Source organism: Macaca nemestrina, chromosome 1 (genome assembly GCF_043159975.1).
Source record: "Macaca nemestrina isolate mMacNem1 chromosome 1, mMacNem.hap1, whole genome shotgun sequence".
NCBI classification, from domain to species: Eukaryota; Metazoa; Chordata; class Mammalia; order Primates; family Cercopithecidae; genus Macaca; species Macaca nemestrina.
This window is the reverse complement of record NC_092125.1, coordinates 222210727-222233290: the sequence shown is the minus strand read 5'-3', so window position 1 is coordinate 222233290 and position 22564 is coordinate 222210727. Positions and strand designations below refer to the sequence as shown.

Here is a 22564-nt window from a genome sequence, read left to right as displayed (position 1 = left end):
TCACCCATGTAGAGTGTACAGTTCAATGGGGTTTTAAAACTTAGTATATTTACAGAGTTGTACAACTATTCCCACAGTCAATTTTTTAATTTTTATTTTTAATTTTTTGAGATGGAGTTTCGCTCTTGTTGCCCAGGCTGGAGTGCAATGTTATGATCTCAGCTCACTGCAACCTCTGCCGCCCGGGTTCAAGTGATTCTCCTGCCTCAGCCTCCCGAGTAGCTGGGATTACAGGTGCCTGCCACCATGCCCGGCTAATTTTGTATTTTTAGTAGAGACGAGGCTTCTCCATGTTGGTCAGGCTGGTCTCGAACTCGTGGCCTTAGGTGGGCCTCAGGTGATCCGCCCACCTGAGTGGCCTCCCAAAGTGCTGGGATTACAGGCGTGAGCTGCCGCGCCCAGCTAATTCCTACAGTCAGTTTTAGAATATTTTCATCACCCGAGAGGAAACCCTGCACTCATTAGCAGCCACTGCCTGTCCTCCTTGCCCCTGACTCCAGGCAACCACTAATCTCCTTTCTGTCTATAGATTTGCCTATTCTAGATATCTAAAAACCTTTTTTTTTTTTTTTTTTTTTGGAGACGGAGTCTCGCTTTGTCACCCAGGCTGGAGTGCAGTGGCACCATCTCGGCTCACTGCAAGGTCCGCCTCCTGGGTTCACGCCATTCTCCTGCCTCAGCCTCCGAGTAGCTGGGACTACAGGCACGCACCACCACGCCCAGCTAATTTTTTTTTGTATTTTTAGTAGAGACGGGGTTTCACCGTGTTAGCCAGGATGGTCTCGATCTCCTGACCTCGTGATCCGCCCACCTTGGCCTCCCAAAGTGCTGGGATTACAGGCGTGAGCCACTGCGCCCGGCTGATATCTAAAAACCTACTAAATGTTTATGGAACCATAGAGTTATTAGATAGAACCATCAATCAAGTAATTGACCAGTAATTTCCATACATATTTGGGATGAAGGCAAGAGATAAGGACAAACCAAGTATTGTTTCTCCTCTGCTCTCAGGCACCACTCGCGCAACACTGCTGACACCCATGTGTGGAGGTTGTTTCCCCACACACCTAGCAAGCAGTCTCCAGCAGACACCTGCTGGGTATCCTCTAGTTCAGTGCCAACACTGTCTACCTGATGACGTCAGATCAGGTTGAGGGCTGTGTCCCACGAGACTGTTTCCACTTCAGATGCTAGTTAAAAGTAGTAGGCAGGCCGTGCGTGGTGGCTCATGCCCATAATCCCAGCACTTTGGGAGGCCAAGGTAGGCAGGTTGCTTGAGCCCAGGAGTTTGAGACCAGCCTGGGCAACATGGTGAAACCCTATCTCCACAAAAATTTAAAAATTAGCTGAACATAGTGGTACACACCTATAGTCCCAGTTACTCAGGAGGCTGAGGTGGGAGGATGGCTTAAGCCCAGAAGTTGGAGGTTGCAGTGAACCAAGATTGCACCACTGCACTCCAGCCTGGGTGACAGAGAAAGACCCCATGGCAAAAAAAAGAAAAAAAAAAAAGAAAGAAAGTAGTAGGTTGTCATCTGTTATTTCTCAGCAATTGGCAGTGAATTGAAGGTTCACAGGACTCCCTCCTCCAGTTTGGTTAATTTGCTAGAGCAGGTCAGAAAACACAGAAACGCTACTTACGTTTGCTAGTTTATTAATAAAGGATATCACAAAGGATACAGAAGAATAGCCAGATGGAGAGATTCAAGGAACGTGGGAGGGGGTCACGGAGCTTCCATCCCCTCTCCAGGCACAAGTACCCTCCTGGAACCTCCAAATGGTCAGCTATTCGGAAGCTCTCTGAACCGTGTCCTTTTGGAGTTTTATGGAAGCTTTTTTATGCAGTCATCATTGATTACATCACCATCCCTTGGTGATCAGCTTAACCTTCAGCTTCAGTCTCCTCCCTGGAGGGATGGGTTTCCCACCCCGCTAATCCTGCCTTGGTCTTTCTGGTGACCAGCCTCTTTTCTGAAGCTATCTAAGGGCCCCCAGCCACCACTCATCTCATTAGCAAACAAAAGATACCCGGCTCAACAAAAAAAAAAAAAAAAAAAAAGGAAAAAAGACAAAGTCTGTTTGTGTGTATGTGTATTGTTGGGGCTCAGAAAATGATACTGGAAATACAGTATCATTTGCTGAACTGAAGAAACAGCCTGGGGGTCTCTCTCTGACCTTCTTCACCCTCACACTTTGTCTCTCCCAAAGCACAGGATGAGGCCCTTCTCTGCCGTTCCCTTATCTACCTAGAAACTGGACCTACCAAAGAGGAACACAGTTGTCTTTGATCCCTTTCCTGAAATGTCATTAACCAGAGAATGTTAAAACTCATCTCACCGAGGAGACTGAAGACCAAACAATATACCTAGACCCCGGCCAAACTGTCCCAAACCACTGTTTGTTCACTGTCCCATTCAATTTCCAAAGAGTCTTTCACAAGATAATGTCTGCCTCCCAGATCCATTCATTCCCCACTAAGAATTATTTCCTCCCACATCCCCATTTCCCCTTCCCTTCTGAAGAAGAGTATAGAAGCATCTGTACCTCACTGGGGTTATTGGGTAATCATTCTGCAGTTCCCCTGTGCAATGCATGTTAAATAAGTCTGGATGCCTTTATTTCCATTAATCTGCCTTTTGTCAGTTCACTTTCAGCAGATCTTCGGAGGGTGAAAGGGGAAGCTTTTCCCATTGGCCGCTACAATATATATGTATGTGCGTATATGTTTAATCACTTATGGATGAGTCTGGTTTCTAAAAGTACATTTTTCCTCACTGTGTTTTTTTGTTTTCTGATCAGTAAAAAAGATTTTTTTTTCTGAGACAGAGTCTCACTGTGTCACCTAGACTGGAGTGCAGTGGCGCGATCTCAGCTCACTGCAACCTCCACCTCCTGGGTTCAAGCGATTCTCCTGCCTCAGCCACCCTAGTAGCTGGGATCACAGGTGTGTGCCACCACGCCCAGCTAATTTGTGTATTTTTGGTTGAGGCGGGGTTTCGCCATGTTGGCCAGGCTGGTCTCAAACTCTTGGCCTCAAGTGATCCACCCATCTCAGTCTCCCAAAGTGCTGGAATTATAGACGTGAGCCATTGTGCCCAGCCGATCATTTTTTAAAATATAAAAAAGCGCACCATTTGTGCCATGAGAATTTCAGACAACACCCAGAAACAAATATCCTCTTAAGCACTACCTCACGGATGTTTTCCCATTATGAATGCTGATGTGCAAATAATCCTAATTTTGTTTAATCAAAAAAGGATATTATACTTTTAATTCTCCATCCTGCTTTATTTTTATTTTTTAATTGCATCTTACTCTTTTGCTAAACAATTTTTAGACATTTTCCATATCTTTCTATATAGACTTAACTATAATCATTTTATTGGTGTATAGTCTTCTATATTTGGATGTATAAGTGATTTACTCAGTCACCTGTTGGTACTCCAGGACTCATAAAAAAGGAATTTGGACTATAGGTAGATATATAGATAGAATAAATTGTCATTCATCACATGTGTTTGGCTGACGTGAAACTGTTGTCCAGGAGTGTGGCTGCGACCCGGCTAGTGTCCAGCTGATGTGGGTAGGAACAGGTTGTAGGAAGGAGAGCTCATGGCCGACCATTTTTCTTTGTTGCCAAACTGCTGCGTCTTTTTTTTTTTTTTTTTTTTTTTTTTTTGAGACGGAGTCTCACTCTGTCGCCCGGGCTGGAGTACAGTGGCCGGATCTCAGCTCACTGCAAGCTCCGCCTCCCAGGTTTACGTCATTCTCCTGCCTCAGCCTCCCGAGTAGCTGGGACTATAGGCGCCCGCCACCTCGCCCGGCTAGTTTTTTGTATTTTTTTAGTAGAGACGGGGTTTCACTGTGTTAGCCAGGATGGTCTCGATCTCCTGGCCTCGTGATCCGCCCGTCTCGGCCTCCCAAAGTGCTGGGATTACAGGCTTGAGCCACCGCGCCCGGCCGTCTTTTTTTTTTTTTTTTAAGATAAGAGTCTCGCTGTGTTGCCCAGGCTGGAGTGCAGTGGCATGATCTCGGCTCACTGCATCCTCCGCCTCCCAGGTTCAAGCAGCTCTCCTGCCCTAGCTTCCTGAGTAGCTGGGTTTACAGGCGTGCTCCACCACTCCCAGCTGACTAGTATTTTTAGTAGAGATGGGGTTTCACCATCTTACCCAGGCTAGTCTCGAAGTTCTGGCCTCAAGCGATCTTCCTGCCTCGGCCTCTCAAAGTGCTGGGATTATAGGCGTGAGCCACTGCGCCCAGCCCAGACTGCTGCTTCTCTAACAAGACAACTAAAATGATTTCCTTTGAATCGTTTCTCTAAATGTCTGTGGCATACCTGCAGGTTGCTTGCAGGATTTCTGTGTTCTGTGATGCGTGTTGTAAAGGATGCTGCTTTAGATGTAGAAGTTTTAGGAGCCGAGAGCCACGCTGAGTCTGTGCCTCTTCCTAACATAAAGTTGAAGTTGCTTTTAAAAATACTTTCCATATTAGTTTGTCTTGTGACTAACCTCATTTCCATAGACACTAACTACAAAAGATAATTAAAACTAATTGACATTCTAAATTAATTTGGTTCTGACTAACTGAAACTTTTGTTCACATCTAATGGAGTAAGTTTCATAAAGCTCATGATAGCTAAAGGGCTTTACATATTTTGCCAAAACAGGAAGTTTAAAAATAGGTAATTTAAAACTTATCCTAAAGCATGAAGTGTGAACCTGAAGCAACACCGCTCAAACTGTAATGTGCATCTGAGTCACCTAGGGCTGCAGGAAGTCTGAGATTCTGCATTTGGTTTCTGTGTTTGTTCTTGAGACAGAGTCTCGCTCTGTCACCAGGCTGGAGTGCAGTGGTGTGATCTCAGCTCACTGCAACCTCCGCCTCCCAGGTTCCAGAGATTCTCCTGCCTCAGCCTCCCAAGTAGCTGGAACTACAGGTGCGCACCACCACGCCCGGCTAATTTGGTGTTTTTAGTAGAGATGGAGTTTCACCATGTTGGCTAGACTGGTCTTAAACTCCTGACCTCAGGTGATCCACCTGCCTTGACCTCCCAAAGTGCTGGGATTATAGGCGTGAGCCACCGCGCCTGGCCAGATTCCGCATTTTGAACCAGCTCCTCCTGGGTGCTGCAGGTACCATTGCTCTGCCTATCCACATGTTGAGTAGCAGGAACCCAGAGGTTTGTCCCTTTGCAGGTCTTCTCACCTGATGTGACTTTCTGACTCACCTTTGCCTCTTTTTCAGAGTTTGGATTATGATCGCTGTATCAATGACCCTTACCTGGAAGTTTTGGAGACCATGGATAATAAGGTGAGTCTTAACAATTCTTCATCTCTGGGGATCAAATCAGTCTTAACGTGGCATTTTTTTTCTCTTCTAAAGTTCCCAGTAAGTATCTTTACCCCTTGTTTTTTGAACCTTTTCCTGCGATACAGGCAGACCTCACTTTATGCACTTTGCTTTATTTCACCTTGCAGCTACTGCAGTTTTTACAAACTGGAGGTTGGTGGCAACTCTGTGTTGAGCAAGGTGCCATTTTTCCAATAGCATGCATTTTGTTTGCATTTTTTAGCCATAAGGTATTTTTTAATTAAGGTATGTACATTTTTGTAGGCATAATGCTATTGCACACTTAATACACCACAATATAGTGTAAACATCACTTTTATATGCATTGGGAAACCAAAACACTCATGTGACTCTCTTTATTGTGATACTTGCTTTATTGTGGTGGTCTGGAACCAAACCCATGCTATCTGCAAGGTAAGCCTATGTTGGCATTTATTCCCTAGGCCTTTATCCTGCCAACCAGAGTTCCCCCTGTCAGTGCAGCTTGCCCAGCCTATTAAGGAGTCCATCATTTTTGCATTGTAAAGCACCTGAAATCCCAACATAATCTTCACTGTGCCTGCTCTCCACGTGGAATTTAGCTTAAAACTGGTTGGCCAAGATATGTTTCTTCCCATCTGCCATCATAACCCTGTAAACTGAATCATTCTTCTCCTGTGTTAACAGAAAGGTCGAAGGTATGAGGCGGTGAAGTGGATGGTGGTGTTTGCCATTGGAGTCTGCACTGGCCTGGTGAGGAGGCAGGGCCTGGAGGGATGGTGGGCCAGAGGGCTGGAGGGACTCACAGGGAAAGCCCTGGCCTGGTGAATAACATTGTTATTTGTCATTATAGCGTTTATAACATTATAACACTATAACACTTGTCATTATAATCAAGAGTACCTTTTCTTTTTCCCTTTTTTTTAAATGAATAATGGTGGCACAGTTTTTCATACTTCCCTGGTTTTTGCTTTGTGAAATGAAAGCGAGACACATGACGATGGTGCTCTTGAAGCGCTCAAAGGTTTGGGCAGGAGTTATCTTTTATGATATGATTATGGATCATAATCTGTAATCTACCTGATCAACTAGATAACATGTCTCCCTAGTGGGTAGAGAACGCATTGGGTAGAGTAAATAATGGATGTTAAAGTCACTTTTTTTTTTTTTTTAAATTTAAATAGAGACAGTCTCGCTTTGTCACCCTGGCTGGAGCACAGTGGCGTGATCATAGTTCACTGCAGCCTCGACCTCCTGGGCTCAGGTGATCCTCCTACCTCAGCCTCCCGAGTGGTTAAGACTCTAGGCAGGCATGAGATCACTCTTTAGGGAAAAAGCAAAGTCATGGGTACGGAACTGTGAATATCATGCCCTTCATTTAGCACAGTGTGCCAGTGAACAGCATGGCACAACACAGATCTTGATCTCATGCAGGGAGTTCATGGTGCTATCCTGGGCTCCTCCCTGCCTGTCGTTAACGTTATCTAGAAGACAGAGCCAGCAGCCGTGCGTGAAGGGATATGCCCATATGAACAGAGTTGGTGGAGGCAGCAGCTTCACAGGTGAATCACAGACAGGGCAAGATTGGAAACATGGCCAAAGATGAGGATAGCAAAAAGTCTGGAACCAGAACTGCTGACTTCACATTGTTAAATATGAAGAGGAGAAGCTGGAAAAATCAGCATCAGTAAAAATGATCCATGTCAAATCTGATTCCGGTCAGTACAGGGTTGGGATAGGGTATCTGTTCTCAGTAGCAGCCTGTTTACCACCTTTCTTTTGAACTGGCCACAAGCCTCCTACTTAATTTGACATGACATGCCTGGAAAATGTACACATGTGTTTGGTATAATGTAGCCACAGGGGCCAATCACGATTTTTATTTTCATGGCGTGCATCAAATTTTTACTATAGTAAATCCCCAAGTAAAGGAACGTCTTACTAGGTAAGACTAATGGCACTCAGAAGACCTCTTCAGTGACATTCTGATGGATACCATTTTGGGGGAGCTTGGGTTGATTTATTGTTTTATTTAAATCTCAGGGTGTTGGGCCAGGCACGGTGGCTCACACCTATAATCCCAGCATTTTGTGAGGCTGAGACAGGAGGACTGCTTGAGCCCAGGAGTTTGAGACCAGCCTGGGCAACATAGGGAGACCCTGTCTCTTTTAAAAAAAAAAAAAAAAAATAGAAATCTCAAGGTATTTATTTTGCTGTATATGTTTCTGGTTGCAGATTTCCCTATAATAAGCTAGTCATTAGGCCTCTAGTTGTTAGTGTTTGTGCTACTTTTATATCAAACTCTTTGGAGCTGTCACTTGTCAGTGCTACAGGTTAAGTGTCCCTTATCAGAAAATCCAAAATGCTGCAAAATCCAAAACTTTTTGAATGCCAACACGATGCTCAGAGGAAATACTCATTGGTGCATTCAGATTTTGGATTTCAGATTTTTGGATTTGGGATGTTTAACCAGTATAATGCAAATATTTAAAAAAAAAAAAATCAGAAATCCAAAACACTTCTGGTCCCAAGCATTTCAGATAAGGGTTACTCAAGCTGAAGCAACTTTACCTCCTACCTTTGTATTTTAGGAAGGCAGACCTGCCTTTATGATATAGGACTCCCAACTCTTGTCTGCTGATGTGTGGCCACTTACGGCTTCGGTATTAAAAAGCCTCCAGGCATTGGCTTGAGGGAAGGCCAGAAGTAAAGGCAAGAAGCCTTTGATCCTGAATCAATAAAATTAGAAGTCTTTCTAGTTCTCCTTTAAGCCCTGAGCACTTTGGAGAGCGGAATATTGGAATTTGGTTGTTTTCTCTACCCAGAGTAACTATGCACTATAAGATGGTTATAAGTCTAGCCTGGCACAGTGGGGTGTGCCTGTAGTCCCAGTTGCTTGGGAGGCTGAGGCAGGAGGATTTCTTGAGCCCTGGAGTTCAAGGCCCAAGGCCAGCCTGGGCAATATAGCAGGACTCCATCTCAAAAAAAGATGATTTTAAGTCAAAATAATGACTTACAGAACCTGCTAATAACGAACATGCAAAAAGCACATACACTTAAATTAATGTTGTGTTTTAAAGCAAGCTTGTCCAACCCATGGCCCAACACAGATTCACACACCCTTTTAAAACATGAGATTTTTTTGAGATTTTCTTTTTTTAGCTCATCAGCTATTGTTAGTGTATTTTATGTGTGGCCCAAGACAATTCTTCTTCCAATGTGGTCCAGGGAAGCCAAAAGATTGGACACCCCTGTGTCAGTAGTCTTTCTTGGTCTCACATCTTTTTCTGCACCTGCTTCCCTCTTTGTTTTCCATTGCTTCACTCAACTTAGCTGTACCCTCTGCCTTTGTTCTTTGGAGGGGCAGTGGGACCGGGCTGGAGAAGGGATCTCGTTCTTCTGAGCTTTTCTGCTGTGCATTCACGTGCTGCTGGCTGGTGAGCAGCCTCCATACATGCAGTGGGGGAGGAGATGCCTTCAAGAGAAGCACACCTGTACTACACTTGGAAATAAGGCTGTGTGATAGATCTCTTGCTCTTCACAGGTGGGTCTCTTTGTGGACTTTTTTGTGCGACTCTTCACCCAACTCAAGTTCGGAGTGGTACAGTCATGTATCCTTTTCACGGTTCCTGGTGTTCGTGGACTTCAGTGGTCACCAAGGTTCTTTCTTACGTAGAAATGGGTTTAACAGTAAACATGATATTAGAAGGGCCACTTACTAGCTATTCAGCTTTGATATTTTTAATGATCACTGAAAGACGCAAAAGCAGGACTTTAATAAACAAAGACATACCCATGTTTGTGGTTGATGAGATTACAGATGCCACAAAGATGCCTGTACTCCCCAGTCTGTAAATTTAATGTAGTTCCAATCAAAATTCCAGTAGAATTTGTTGTGGGACTCAGAAGTTCTTTCTAAATTTGTGTAGAAGAGTAAAGGGTCAAAAGTAATGAGTCAGTACAGTTCTGAACAACAAGAAGGTGGACTTGACCCTGCCAGATACCAAGTCTTATAAAATTTACAAGTTTGGGGAGTTAGGAAAAATAAAAAAAAAAAAGTCATACAATTGAAGATTCCGTCATTGAAATTGGTCACATTGGTGCAGGAATACCTAGACAGTGGAAAATGATAGAGAAGCAGAAACTGGCCCTCACATGCATGGAACTTTGGTGAATGTCAGTTAATACTACACATCAGTGAGGGAGTGCTGAATGGTTTAATAAAAGATGCTGTGTTATTTAATAAATAAAAATACACATCTCTGTAGTCCCAGCTACTTAGGAGGTGAGCCCAGGAGTTTGAGGCTATAGTGTACCATGGTTATGTCTGGGCAACATAGCAAGACCCTGTCTTAAAAAAAAAAAAAAAAGATGCTGGGACATGGGTGATCCATATGGAAAAATAGTTTTATTGCTATTTCATACTATAAATAAAGATAAATTCCAGATGAAAATGTAAATATGCAAAACAAAACTTTAGGAGACTATATGTTGTCAAGACTAGGGAATAATTTCTTAAAACTCCAAAAGGCACAGATTATAAGAAAAAACATCAGTGGCTGGGTGCAGTGGCTCATGCCTGTAATCCCAGCACTTTGGAAGGCTGAGGCAGGCAGATCACCTGAGGTCAGGAGTTCAAGACCAGCCTGGCTAACATGATGAAACCCCGTCTCTACTAAAAATACAAAAAATTAGCTGGGCATGGTGGCAGGTGCCTGTAATCCTAGCTACTTTGGAGGCTGAGGCGGGAGAATCGCTTGAACCTGGGAGATGGAGGTTGCAGTGAGCCAAGATCATGCCATTGCACTCCAGCCTGGGCAACAAGAGTGAAACTCTGTCTCAAAAAAAAAAAAAAAAAAAAATCAATAAACTTGACCACATCAAAGTACATATTTTATTTATAAAGACAAAAACTCCAAAATAACAATAAAACACCATAAAGTGAAAAACAAGTCCACAGCCTGAAAGAGGTTATTTACTATGCAGTTAAGAGGCAGATAATTAGTATCCAGAATACAGGAAGTAGCTGGGCGTGGTGGCTCACGCCTATAATCCCAGCACTTTGGGAGGCCGAGGCAGGCGGAGCACTTGAGGTCAGGAGTTCGAGACCAGCTTGGCCAACATGGTGAAACCCTGTCTCTACTAAAAATACAAAATTAGCCTCGTGTGGTGGTGTGCACCTTTAGTCCCAGATACTTGGGAGGCAGAGGCAGGAGAATCACTTGAACCCAGGAGGCAGAGGTTGCAGTGAGTCGAGATTGCAACACTGTACTCCAGCCTGGGTGACAGAGTGAGACTGATTCAAAAAAAGAATACAGGAAGAACTCCTGCAACACAATCAGAAAAAAAACCAGATGGTCCAATAGATGGAAAACAAGCAAAGGATGTGAACTGGAATTCTCAAAAAAGAAAAACTGAGTAAACCTCTGAAAAAAGGAAGGTGCACATTCCTGTGACTCATAAATTCCTCTTACAGATGTGAACCATAGACGTGTGCAAAGGTGGTAATTATAGCTTTGAGATAGCAAAAAGCTGGAATCACCAAATGGGGGAATGGAAAAATTGTGGCGCATTCATATGGTATCATTTTAGACATCATGTCATTTCTGTAGATTGTAAAACAAAAATAATTTTAGACAGAAGTGAAAGTGAGGCTGGGCGCAGTGGCTCTCACCTGTAATCCCAGCACTTTGGGAGGCCGAGACGGGCGGATCACGAGGTCAGGAGATCGAGACCATCCTGGCTAACACGGTGAAACCCCGTCTCTGCTAAAAATACAAAAAATTAGCCGGGCGAGGTGGCGGGCGCCTGTAGTCCCAGCTACTCGGGAGGCTGAGGCAGGAGAATGGCGTGAACCCGGGAGGCGGAGCTTGCAGTGAGCCGAGATTGTGCCACTGCACTCCAGCCTGGGCGATGAGCAAGACTCCATCTCAAAAAAAAAAGAAGTGAAAGTGAACAAACCACAGAGCTGTGTGTATCAACATGGCTAATTCTAAAAAACTTAATGTTCAGGGAAAAAAAGAGGAAGTTACAGAATATAGAAGTGCTGTGTACAACAGTATGGACACTTGAAATATGCACAATAATATCAGGTTAATGGTTTCTCCCAGGGGAGAGAGGAAGGAAAACTGTTTTTTTGTTTTGTTTCTTAAAATGGTGTCGAATGTTTTATTTTTAAAAAATACCTGGAGCACATATAGCATATTGTGGAGATTTGTTAAAGCTGAGGTTGTGAGGGTATGGGTATTTGTTACTTTTTGTAATGTTTGAAGTATTTCCTAATGTCAAAGGCATCTCAAACAATTTTTTTTTTTTTTTTTTTCTGAGACAGTGTCTCACTCTGTTGCCCAGATTGGAGTGCAGTGGTGCGATCTTGGCTCACTGCAAGCTCTGCCTCCTGAGTTTACGCCATTCTCCTGCCTCAGCCTCCCGAGTAGCTGGGACTACAGGCGCCTACCACCATGCCCGGCTATTTTTTTGTATTTTTAGTAGAGACGAGGTTTCACCTTGTTAGCCAGGATGGTCTCGATCTCTTGACCTCGTGATCCGCCCACCTGGGCCTCCCAAAGTGCTGGGATTACAGGCGTGAGCCACCGCGCCCGGCCTTTTTTTTAAGAGATGAGGTCTCACACTGTCGCCTGGACTGGAGTGCCGTGGTGCAATGACAGCTCACTGCAGCCTCAGCCTCCCAGGCTCAAGGGATACTCCCACCTCAGCTTCTTGAGTAGCTGGGACCATAGGCATGTACCACCATGCCCAACTAATGTTTGTATTTTTTGTAGTGACATGGTCTCACTACGTTGCCCAGGCTGGCCTCCAACTCTTAGGCTCAAGCGTTCCTTGTGCCTCAGCCTCCTAAAGTGTTGGGATGACAGGCATGAGCCATCGCACCCAGTCATCTCAGGCGTTTTGAAAAAAATTTTATTTATGGAGAAAAAGTGCACTCAGCAGACAGCATAATCCAAAGGAGAAGCAGCTGCACCCTCTCACGTGATGACGGGGACACCCCTCGGCTGATCAACACAGTTTCCTTAACCCAGTTTCTGCAGCGGTGGAGGAATGTAGCCAGAAAGGCTGCCTCGCTCTGTCTCTCCTTGAACTCCTGGGTTTTAACCTCACCTTTGTCTTCCTGGCAAGCCTCCTTGTTCTCATTGAGGTGAGGTGGTTTGATTCACCTGCTTGCTTAGGAGGTTTTAGAGTCCCGCACTCCTTTTCCCCACCTCCTTCCAGAATGTCAGGAAACTGAGAATGCAGATTCCTGCAGAAAGTGGCCTCTTGTTCACGGAAGATAAAGGTTACACCCTCTGGTGAGATTAAAGAAGAAAAATCCAGATTAGGATGGTGGGTCTCAGCCTTGGCAGTACATTAGAATTCCCTGGAGAACTTTTTTAAAAACATACCTGAGCCCCAGCTCTGACACATGAGAACCTGTGGAATTGAGGTACCTGAATTGATTGTTGAGAGTTTCCCCAAGTGATGCTGATTCACAGGGAATTTATGCAGATTCTGCAGGGAGGAAAAAAGGGGGAAAGGGCTGAAAACAAAATTGTTGGGTGCCATGTTCACTACCTGGGTGACAGGATCATTTGTATCCCAGACCTCAGCATCATGCAATATCCCCTTGTAACAGACCTGCACATGCAATCCCTGAATCTAAAATAAAAGTTGAAATTATTTTTCTTTAAAAAGTGCAAGTCTGGCCACTTTGGGGGGCCAAGGCGGGCGGATCACCTGAGGTCGGGAGTTTGAGACCAGCCTAACCAACGTGGAGAAACCCCGTCTCTACTAAAAATACAAAATTAGCCGGGCATGGTGGCGCATGCCTGTAATCCCAGCTACTCGGGCAGCTGAGGCAGGAGATCGCTGGAACCCAGGAGGCAGAGGTTGCAGTGAGCCAAGATCACGCCATTGCACTCCAGCCTGGGCAACAAGAGTGAAACTGGCTCAAAAAAAAAAAAAAAAAAAAAAAAAAGTGCAAGTCCTCCCATTGCCCCTCAGACCTCCTGAGTCAGATCCTCTGGCGTGGGGCCCAGCAGCTGTGGTTTAGCAAGCCCTCCAGGTGATGCTGACACTGCTAATGAAGGTGGCCAGCTCTCCCTCTTCCGCTGCCCAGGTTGTTGAGGGTAAACCAGAGAACCAATGGATTTTGAGTTATGGGTGTGCCTGCTCTACTCCATTAGCCCGTGGCAGCAGGTTCTGGGATACCCGAGGTCAAATGCTATCTGAATGGTGTGAAGGTGCCAGGAATCGTCCGTCTCCGGACCCTGCTCTGCAAGGTCCTTGGAGTGCTGTTCAGTGTGGCTGGAGGTAAGAAGGGTCCAACTTATATCCTTCAAATACTCAAGGGGCAGAGATGACAAGAAGCATGACATATTTCAGTTATTAGATTTGAACTGCAGGGCCCAGCCTCAAACAACTGATGTTTGCACTTTTTGTTGATGGGCTCTTTTTAAAATGCAGACACTGTTCGTATGTTACCATTCAGATACCTGACAAACACACTCTTCAGTTTTGGAATTTGGAATTTAGTTTGTGGAATTCGCTTCTGTCAAAATTAGCAAGCTTTTTGTGTCAACAGCCAGATAGTAAATATTTCAGGCTTTGTGGGCCAAGAATCAGAATGGAAGCTCTTATGTTGATGCTTATGTAACCATTTACATGTGTCCACTTAAGAACGTAAAAGCCGGTCTGAGTTCTCAGGCCGTGCAAAACCAGGCGGGGAGCTGGTGGTCTGGCCTAACAGGTCATTTGCTGACACGCAATTTAGAATGTGGAGTGTTTTTTCTTCTAGCAAGACGTGAAATGGAGCTTATTTGGTGGGAATTTGGTTCTTTCTCTTATAAAGTCTTAGGATCATCTCTGTTTAGTTGTCAGGAGAAAAGGTTTTGTAGCCAAGGTCTCCTGACCCAGGGACATTTCTGCGCTGACCAATGGTCTTCCCTTTTTCACCCTGCCCAGGGCTCTTTGTGGGGAAGGAAGGTCCCATGATCCACAGTGGTTCAGTGGTGGGAGCTGGCCTCCCTCAGGTAAGATGGACTGAGAGGGTGTGGGCCTCCCGGGCAGGCCTAGTGGGAGGTCTGTGGTTACACTGGGCCAAATCCATTCGGACAGCCCTGACATCACATTGGAACCTGGTGCCATTCTGGCTTGATATGAAAACCATGTGTCTGTCTCTCAGGAAAGGGCATAACTTATACTTGGAAGTTTTAATGATGCCCTGCTGAACCCTAGGAGCAGAAATGTGACATAGAGAAAAACTATGACACAGGCAGATGAAAGTCACTGGGTGCCTCCGCAGCCATCGCCAGGCGCCTCCGTATAGGGTGGGGTGGATCATCTCAGGGCTGCCAGATCCAAGAGGCCTGAAGCATCGACTGACATGGTTTTAGGCACAGTTCCATGCTGATTCTAGCTGGCGTGGTACAGTCATAATAACAGCTGCTAGCTGAGTGGTCTGTGTGCCAGACGCTGCGTATACTAACTGCTTTCTCCTCATAGCCACCTTCAATGATTTGTTATTGTTACCCCCATCCTCAGATGGGGAAACTGAGGTTTAGAGATGTTGAGGCACTAGCTGGAGACCTCAAAACTCCCGTTCTTAGGGGCTGCTCCAGATCCCTGGGCTGCGTTGGAGAAGTCTCAGTTCCCTGTAAACTGTCACTCACAGTCATTTCCCTCTCCAGTCTGAGAAGAGGGAGTTACTGTGGTTGGGAGTCTCTGAGGTGAAGGAGGGAAGATTCTTTCTTCCAGAGCTCGTCTTTTGGTCTCTCTTCTGCTACTGCCTCAAGCACCAGATCTGGCAGGAGTGAGCCAAGGGGTGGAAGGAGTGGGCATCAGCGTGCGCTGTTGTGGAGCCGACCAAAGACAGGCTCTGGGCCCTTCTCTTCCTGGTGCTGCCGAGCAGAGCGGACTCAAGTCTTCTGCAGCAGCTTCTGCGTCCCCTCCCCTCAGCTCAGCCATTTCCCTTTTTTCTTTCTGACTTGTTGACTCTGCACAAAATGGGATTTCAGAAGGTCCTAGAAATTTGGGGGCAGGAAAAATAAGCTCCTCCCGAGGATGGGGGTGGTAATCTGCTTTTTCCCAAGTTTTTTTATTTTTATCTTTTGAGACGGAGTCTTACTCTGTCGCCCAGGCTGGAGTGCAATGGCACCATCTCTGCTCACTACAACCTCCGCCTCCCGGGTTCAAGCGGTTCTCCTGGCTCAGCCTCCTGAGTAGTTGGGATTACAGGCACGTGCCACCACGCCTGGCTGAATTTTGTATTTTTAGTAGAGACAGGGTTTTGCCATGTTAGCCAGGCTGGTCTCTGACTCTCCTGACCTTAGGTGATCAGCCACCCGGCTTGGCCTCCCAGAGTGCTGGGATTACAGGCGTGAGCCATGAGCCACCATGCCCGGCCTCGTTTTTTCCCAAGTCGCTGTTCTGGACTTTCCTTCCTGCAGCACACTTACCCAGGTGTGCTCAAGCAGCGGGGCCTCCCCTAGTGCTGTGGATTCCCGCAGTTTCAGTCCTTCTAGACTGTCCCAACCTGTTTTCTCTCTTTTTTTTTTTTTTCCATAATTACTGGGGTACAGGTGGTATTTGGTTACATGAGTAGGCTGTTTAGTGGCTCTCTTTTTCTCTTGCTTTAGTTTCAGAGCATCTCCTTACGGAAGATCCAGTTTAACTTCCCCTATTTCCGAAGCGACAGGTATGGAAAGGTTAGAAATTGGTTTTTTTTGGAAGCAACATGTTCATGCACTGCGGGTCAGACTCGATACTTGCTCTAGTCTGGCACGGTGTCCCCTGCTGGGAAACCCGACTGTGGGAGAAGGGGGCGGGCTTTGAACTTTTCTTCTGGAAATAAGCCAAAGCACCAGGCTAGCATCGTGACTTTTATTTTGTCATGCCATAAGCCCTAGACGCATTTCAGGCAAGTGAAAATGGTCCCAGATTAAAAACCCAACCAAGAAAGGCCTCAGACAGGCATATTCTTAGGAAGGCATTTTGTATTCCCCAGTGACTCACTTGGTCAGCCACCCTCCTGGGTCAGAACGTAGCAGACTTTTTAGCCCTGTATCAGATGTGTGTGTTACTGACCTGCACGCCTTGTGAGGCTCTTTCAATCAGAGACCCGGTTTAGAGTCACGGACCACTTTCTCTTTGTATTCCTGCAAGTCTGGCACATACCCTGAAGGCACCTTGATGTTTTTACGGATGCCGCGGTTTTCTGGAGGGAAGACCTAGTGGGAACATGGTGCCGCAGTGATCGCGCCAATCTTTGATCTGCCGCTGAGCTGGGGGCTGAGATTCTGAGATCACAGAAAACACAGAGGTCAGGGGCTCCTGTTCCCAGGCGGAGTAGCCGCCGTGCTGACAGGGACTCTGGTGCTGAGGTGTGTGGCTCTCGGGTGGGCACGCTCGCAGCAGAGGCTGCCTCCCCAGGGACCTACCCTTCAGGATCCGTGCCTGTTCAGTTCATAGGTGTGAGAGAAAATGTTCACGATAAGGAAATCAGAAACCGCATTTTGTGGGCTGAGGGCTCTTTTTTGGATAACCCGTCTCTCTCCTCTCCTCAGAGACAAGAGAGACTTTGTATCAGCAGGAGCGGCTGCTGGAGTTGCTGCAGCTTTCGGGGCCCCAATCGGGGGTACCTTGTTCAGTCTAGAGGAGGGTTCGTCCTTCTGGAACCAAGGGCTCACATGGAAAGTGGTGAGGAGGACCTTCAGCGAAAGCCACCTCCCAGACTTAACCACACGCCCCGAATTACACTCGGTGTCCCTTACTTGGTACATGGAATGGTCGTTTTGATGAGACTTGGGGGTGTCAACTGGATCAGAAGCAGCTTTGCTCTTGTGCCCATAACCTCCACACTGGACGGTCTGTACTTCTCATATCAATACCCTCCCCAACCCCAAATCAAACTGCTGTTACCCACTTTTTTTTTTTTTTTTTTTTGAGATGGAGTCTCACTCTGTTGCCCAGGCTGGAGGGCAGTGACACGATCTCAGCTCAGTGCAGCCTCTGCCTCCCGAGTTCAAGCGATTCTCCTGCCTTAGCCTCCTGTGTAGCTGGGATTGTAGGCACCTGCCATCACGCCCAGCTAATTTTTGTATTTTTAGTAGGGACGGGGTTTCACCATGTTGGCCAGGCTGGTCTTGAACTCCTGACATCAAGTGATCCACCTGCCTCGGCTTCCCAAAGTGTTGGGATTACAGGCGTGAGCCACTGCGCCCAGCCTTGTTATCCTCTCTTGATGAATCACCTGCCATGAAAATGTGAAACTGGCTGTTGTCATAAAGCAGGAAGTGATGGGGCTTGGACTGGAGCTGGTCTCCTCCCTCGGAGCAGGCCGTCCTTCCCTTTGCATTGATCCTTCCTTTTGGTGCAAGGTCTTGTCCATAAGGACTCTAAATAGACTGTCGTAGTAGAGTAGGCTGCTGGAATGGAAACTTCTTAAAACCCGATCTAGAGTAGGTCACACCTGGGGTGTATCTACTGCAAGGGTGACCAGATCCCTGTACCCTGATGGGGATTCTGCAGGTCTCTGCATAGAGCAGTGGGTACCAGGAGGAAGGGTTGGTAGAGAGTAGGACATGCCACTCCTGAACCTTCTTGTCTTTTGTCACCTCTCCCTTAGCTCTTTTGTTCCATGTCTGCCACCTTCACCCTCAACTTCTTCCGTTCTGGGATTCAGTTTGGAAGCTGGGGTTCCTTCCAGCTCCCTGGATTGCTGAACTTTGGCGAGTTTAAGGTATGTTTTGTCCTTTCCCGCAGGATTTCTAATTTGACCCATGAACATTTCCTGTGAAGTGAAGGACCAGAGAGAAATGAGCAGAGGGCTAGGTACAGCTTCCAGGGGCACGTCTCGCCCATGAGCCTCTGCCGTGCAGGGAAGCAGCCCCACTCTTGCTTCTCTGTCTTCTCTTCTGTCTCTTCCGGTTCTCATGGCTGCTATGGTTTTTCTCTCCCTCTCCCTTTCCCCTTCTCTCAGTGCTCTGACTCTGATAAAAAATGTCATCTCTGGACAGCTATGGATTTGGGTTTCTTCGTCGTGATGGGGGTCATTGGGGGCCTCCTGGGAGCCACATTCAACTGTCTGAACAAGAGGCTTGCAAAGTACCGTATGCGAAACGTGCACCCGAAACCTAAGCTCGTCAGGTATCTGCGCAGTCGCCTCCCCCCAGCCTGCTGTGGCTCCGTGAGCTTGGTGTGGGCCGCGCCATCTCTCCTGAGGAGCAGACCCTGCCTCCACGGCTTTGATTTCTCATCTAAGACTGAGAATCTGCACACGGCCATGCATCTGCCCTACTTGATAGGCCAAAGGGCTGAGCCAGCTTAATTTATGTCAGAGTTGCTGGTTGACTCCCTGCCTGTCCTGACTTGCCACTCGGACACATGACAAGGTCACGAGGGTCACCATGACCCTGCCGAGCAGCTCGCTCTCAGGAGACTTCTCGCCCCAGGACTTATAATGGAAAGCCATTCATTCCTTGGAGAGAGATGACGTGGACGTAGCAGCCCACTTTAACTGCCCACTTTTTACAAACAAATTGCTGGAATACAGCAAGTCACTGATGAATTCTGCACACGTGTTGACTGACCAGGGGCTGCTGTGAATGCTCTTTGGAGAAATCGGGGTTGGGGGTAGGCAGGGTTATGTTTTGAATTCCTGAGACCGGAGCCTCTTTCTGTGGCGTTAATAACAGCTGTGCTTTGCCTCCTAGAGTCTTAGAGAGCCTCCTGGTGTCTCTGGTAACCACCGTGGTGGTGTTTGTGGCCTCGATGGTGTTGGGAGAATGCCGACAGATGTCCTCTTCGAGTCAAATCGGTAATGACTCATTCCAGCTCCAGGTAACCCCAGTGCACCTGCTATCTTTATCCCATACCCACGAGGAAGAATCCAGAAATGTATGACCTTCCTCTGTTGAGAACTGATAGATGTGTTGGGTTCATCCTTCCACACCCATACCCGAGCGCTGAGAGATACGGGAATTTGTAGTCGTCTTTTTACCTAAGAGCAGGTGCACACCAAATGTCCTATGTCTTTGCCACTTCTGTGAACAACCCTGGCGTCACAGAGGGAACTCCTCTCTGTTGAACAACATTCATGGGAAACAGACACTTGGGAAGCTGACAGCAAGGTGCTTTCCAAGCCCCAGTTACTCTTCCACCTCCCTTTGCCTGAAGGGGCCACAGCCCAGAGGCTCAGCACCCACCTCCTCACCTCTGTGACTATGACAGTCACTCTTGAGATGAGAGGAAGAAATGTCTGTGTCAGGTCAAGGAGGCTCCTCTCTTCCCAGCATCCTCTGCCTCTTCCCGGCGTTGGGTCCTTTGCAGGTGTGCCGCCCTCCTGCACTTCTCCTTTTCCCTTCTTTGGGGGCGTGATATTTTCCAGAGGCTTTCCCCGAGAAGTGGGTCCCATGAGGTAGTCCATGGAGCCTACTCCACGCTGTTTTTTTGGTCCAACCCAGTGGCTCTGAGAGCCACACCTGTCGTTCAGTGAGTCAGCCAGATGTGTGATTCCAGCCCTCGGCTGCAGACGGGTGAGCATTCTCTAAGAGAAGTCGGCCCTCCACATTTGTGCATCCTGCATCCATGGAATTACATAGGGCAAACCAACTGTGGAGCACATATATTCAGGATGCAAAACATAAAAAAAAAACAAGACAACAGTAAAAAATAATGCAAAGAAGAAACAGTACAGTATAACAATTATTTACATAGCATTTACATTGTATTAGGGTATGATAAATCTAGAGATGATTTAAAAGTATATAGGAGGACCTACATAGGTTATATGCAAATATATACCATTTTATATCTGGGACTTGAGCGTCCCTGGATTTTGGTATCCATCGGGATCCTGGACTCTATCCCTGGTGAATACTGAGGGACAACTGTACTCTCTTCTTGTTGCTTCTCAGTAAACCCTCGAAACTCTCAGATCCCCATTGGGGCCCTTGTCTTGGAGGACAGCCTTTTCAGTGTCCCTAGTTATATGTATATATTTTATATATATACACACACGCACACATATATATATAGTGTGTGTATATATATATATATTATATTTTTGTTTGTTTGTTTTGTTTTTTTTGAGACAGAGTCTTACTCTGTTACCCAGGCTGGAGTGCAGTGGTGCAATCTTGGCCCACTGCAACTTCCGCCTTCCAGGTTCAACCAATTCTCCTGCCTCAGCCTCCTGAGTAGCTAGGATTATAGGCATCCACCACCATGCCCAGCTAATTTTGTATTTTTAGTAGAGACGGGGTTTCACCATGTTGGCCAGGCTGGTCTCGAACCCCTGACCTCAAGTGATCCACCTGCCTCGGCCTCCCAAAGTGCTAGGATTACAGGTGTGAGTCACCACGCCTAAGCTGGTGTATATATGTATATTCTTAAAGGGTCGAGGGAAAAAAAAGAATATGCTGCAGAGACTGTATGTCACTGGCAACCTCTAAAATATTTATTGTCTGGCTCTTTACGGAAAAGTTTGCTGACCCCTGTTACTAGTTATTCCCAAGCCGAGCTTGTTACCAGACGGATACCTTGATGCATGTGATTTAAAGCATACAAAACACGATTCTCTGGTCAAATGTGCTAAGAATTAAATATGCTGCTTCATCTTTTTAGAGACAGGATCTCACTCTGTCACCCAGGCTGGAGTACAGTGGTGTGATCATAGCTTACTGTAACCTCAAACTCCTGGGCTCAAGCGATCCTCCCATCTCAGCCTCCTGAGTAGCTGGGACTACAGGTGCATGCCACCACATCCAGCTTATTTTTACAGAGACAAGATCTCACTGTGTTGCCCAGGGTGGTCTTGAACTTCTGGCCTAAAACGATCTCCTGTTTTGGCCTCCCAAAGTGCTAGGATTACAGGCGCAAGACACAGCACCCAACCTAAATACGTTCCTTTATTACTGAACTTCTGGGGCCTTATTCCCATAAGTGTTATAAATGTTTGGTGTCTTTATTGTGTACCAGATATTCCACTGAGCACTTTATATGATTTCATTTAATCCTTACTAGCACTGTGCTGACCAGTAGTTGCGCCCCCATTTTACAGCTAAGGAAGCTGAGGCACAGTGTGGTCTTGACCAGAAACCTTCAGCTAGTCATATATGGTGAGAGGGTAGGTGTTGTTACCATTTTATAGGTGAGGAAACTGTCACAAAATGAAATATTCTTCTCAAGGTCACTAGAGAGTGGCAGAGTTAGAGACAAAGCCATCTGATTTTGGAGCCTGTGCTCAGCTTTTAGCAGACGTACTGATTTCCAAGAATTGCTAGGATGTTTCTCAATGCAGTTGACCACAGGACTCTTTCCGGAAAGCCTTCAGGACTGAACTTCCTCCAGACAGTTTGGGAAGCACTGCATGTGTCTATTAAGAAGCCGTCAACTGAGCTCATCCCCCATGCACTCCACAACGCTGAGGCTCTGCACACGGCTCACCTGTGCCAGGTGCTGCCAGTCAGCAGTGCCATACTGTTTCCGCAGTAGCCTGCATCCCTCTGTATTGCCCGGCCCATTTCACCTGGCGGGGTCATACAAACCCCTCCCCCTGGTATCGTTATCACGTCCACATAAGGGCATCTCCACAGCGTCATCAATAAATGTCATCCAGAAGAAACCCATAGCCTTGATTAACCTTTGTAATAACACTCCCTATTTACATGCACAGTGATAGGTGTGAAGTACAACCTTGTATTGTTGTACACTGTCAACTAGAAAATAAAACAGCATACTTGAAGCACCCTTGCCCTCCAGCAAGGATCCCATCTTCCCACACAGAATGATGGCAAGTAAATGAGGTCTACAATGTGTAGAAGTAGAAATCATCTCTTTTTCTGCTTGGGTTCTGCTCCCCAGATGGGGTTTAGGAGGAGAGGCAGCCTGGAGGACTGGGTCTGCTCTCCAGGCATTGTGGAGGTGGGTTTTCTTTTGCAGCAAATTCGGGCACTTTTTTTTTGTAGCAAATTGCCCCAAAATCGAAGACTTTCTCTATTTGGAACCAGAGTTGGGGCTTTCAGTCAAGCAGTGCCCTGGATTTTCCTCCCCAGATACCTGTCAACTCCCAGTCACTTGCTGTCACTTGCCTCATCTTCCCCAGTCCTAGGGCTCTCAGGCCAGGCTTCTAGCAGCATCACCTAGAAAGTTAGCACCAGGAGAGGAAGCAGAGCCAAATTCACGGTGAATCACGGCCATAGTGACATTTTCATCATGAGTGTGGATGAACACAGGCCCTCAT

The 22564-nt window shown here is 46.5% G+C and overlaps 1 protein-coding gene across 2 annotated transcripts in view; it reads left to right on the top strand.

The window, feature by feature from the left end:
- LOC105473165 (chloride voltage-gated channel 6) overlaps window positions 1-22564 on the top strand; it is a 38473-nt gene that overhangs the window by 6238 nt on the left and 9671 nt on the right. For both annotated transcript variants that reach the window (XR_982100.2, XM_011726806.2), the window contains exons 3-13: window positions 5245-5310; window positions 6016-6081; window positions 8873-8939; window positions 12378-12484; window positions 13509-13635; window positions 14287-14354; window positions 15960-16018; window positions 16887-17019; window positions 17948-18061; window positions 18302-18468; window positions 19035-19161. Coding sequence is in view for 1 of the 2 variants with exons in the window: in XM_011726806.2 (XP_011725108.1) it covers window positions 5245-5310; window positions 6016-6081; window positions 8873-8939; window positions 12378-12484; window positions 13509-13635; window positions 14287-14354; window positions 15960-16018; window positions 16887-17019; window positions 17948-18061; window positions 18302-18468; window positions 19035-19161 (1101 nt within the window). In the remaining variant the exon portion in view is untranslated. The remainder of the gene's footprint in view (window positions 1-5244; window positions 5311-6015; window positions 6082-8872; window positions 8940-12377; window positions 12485-13508; window positions 13636-14286; window positions 14355-15959; window positions 16019-16886; window positions 17020-17947; window positions 18062-18301; window positions 18469-19034; window positions 19162-22564) is intronic.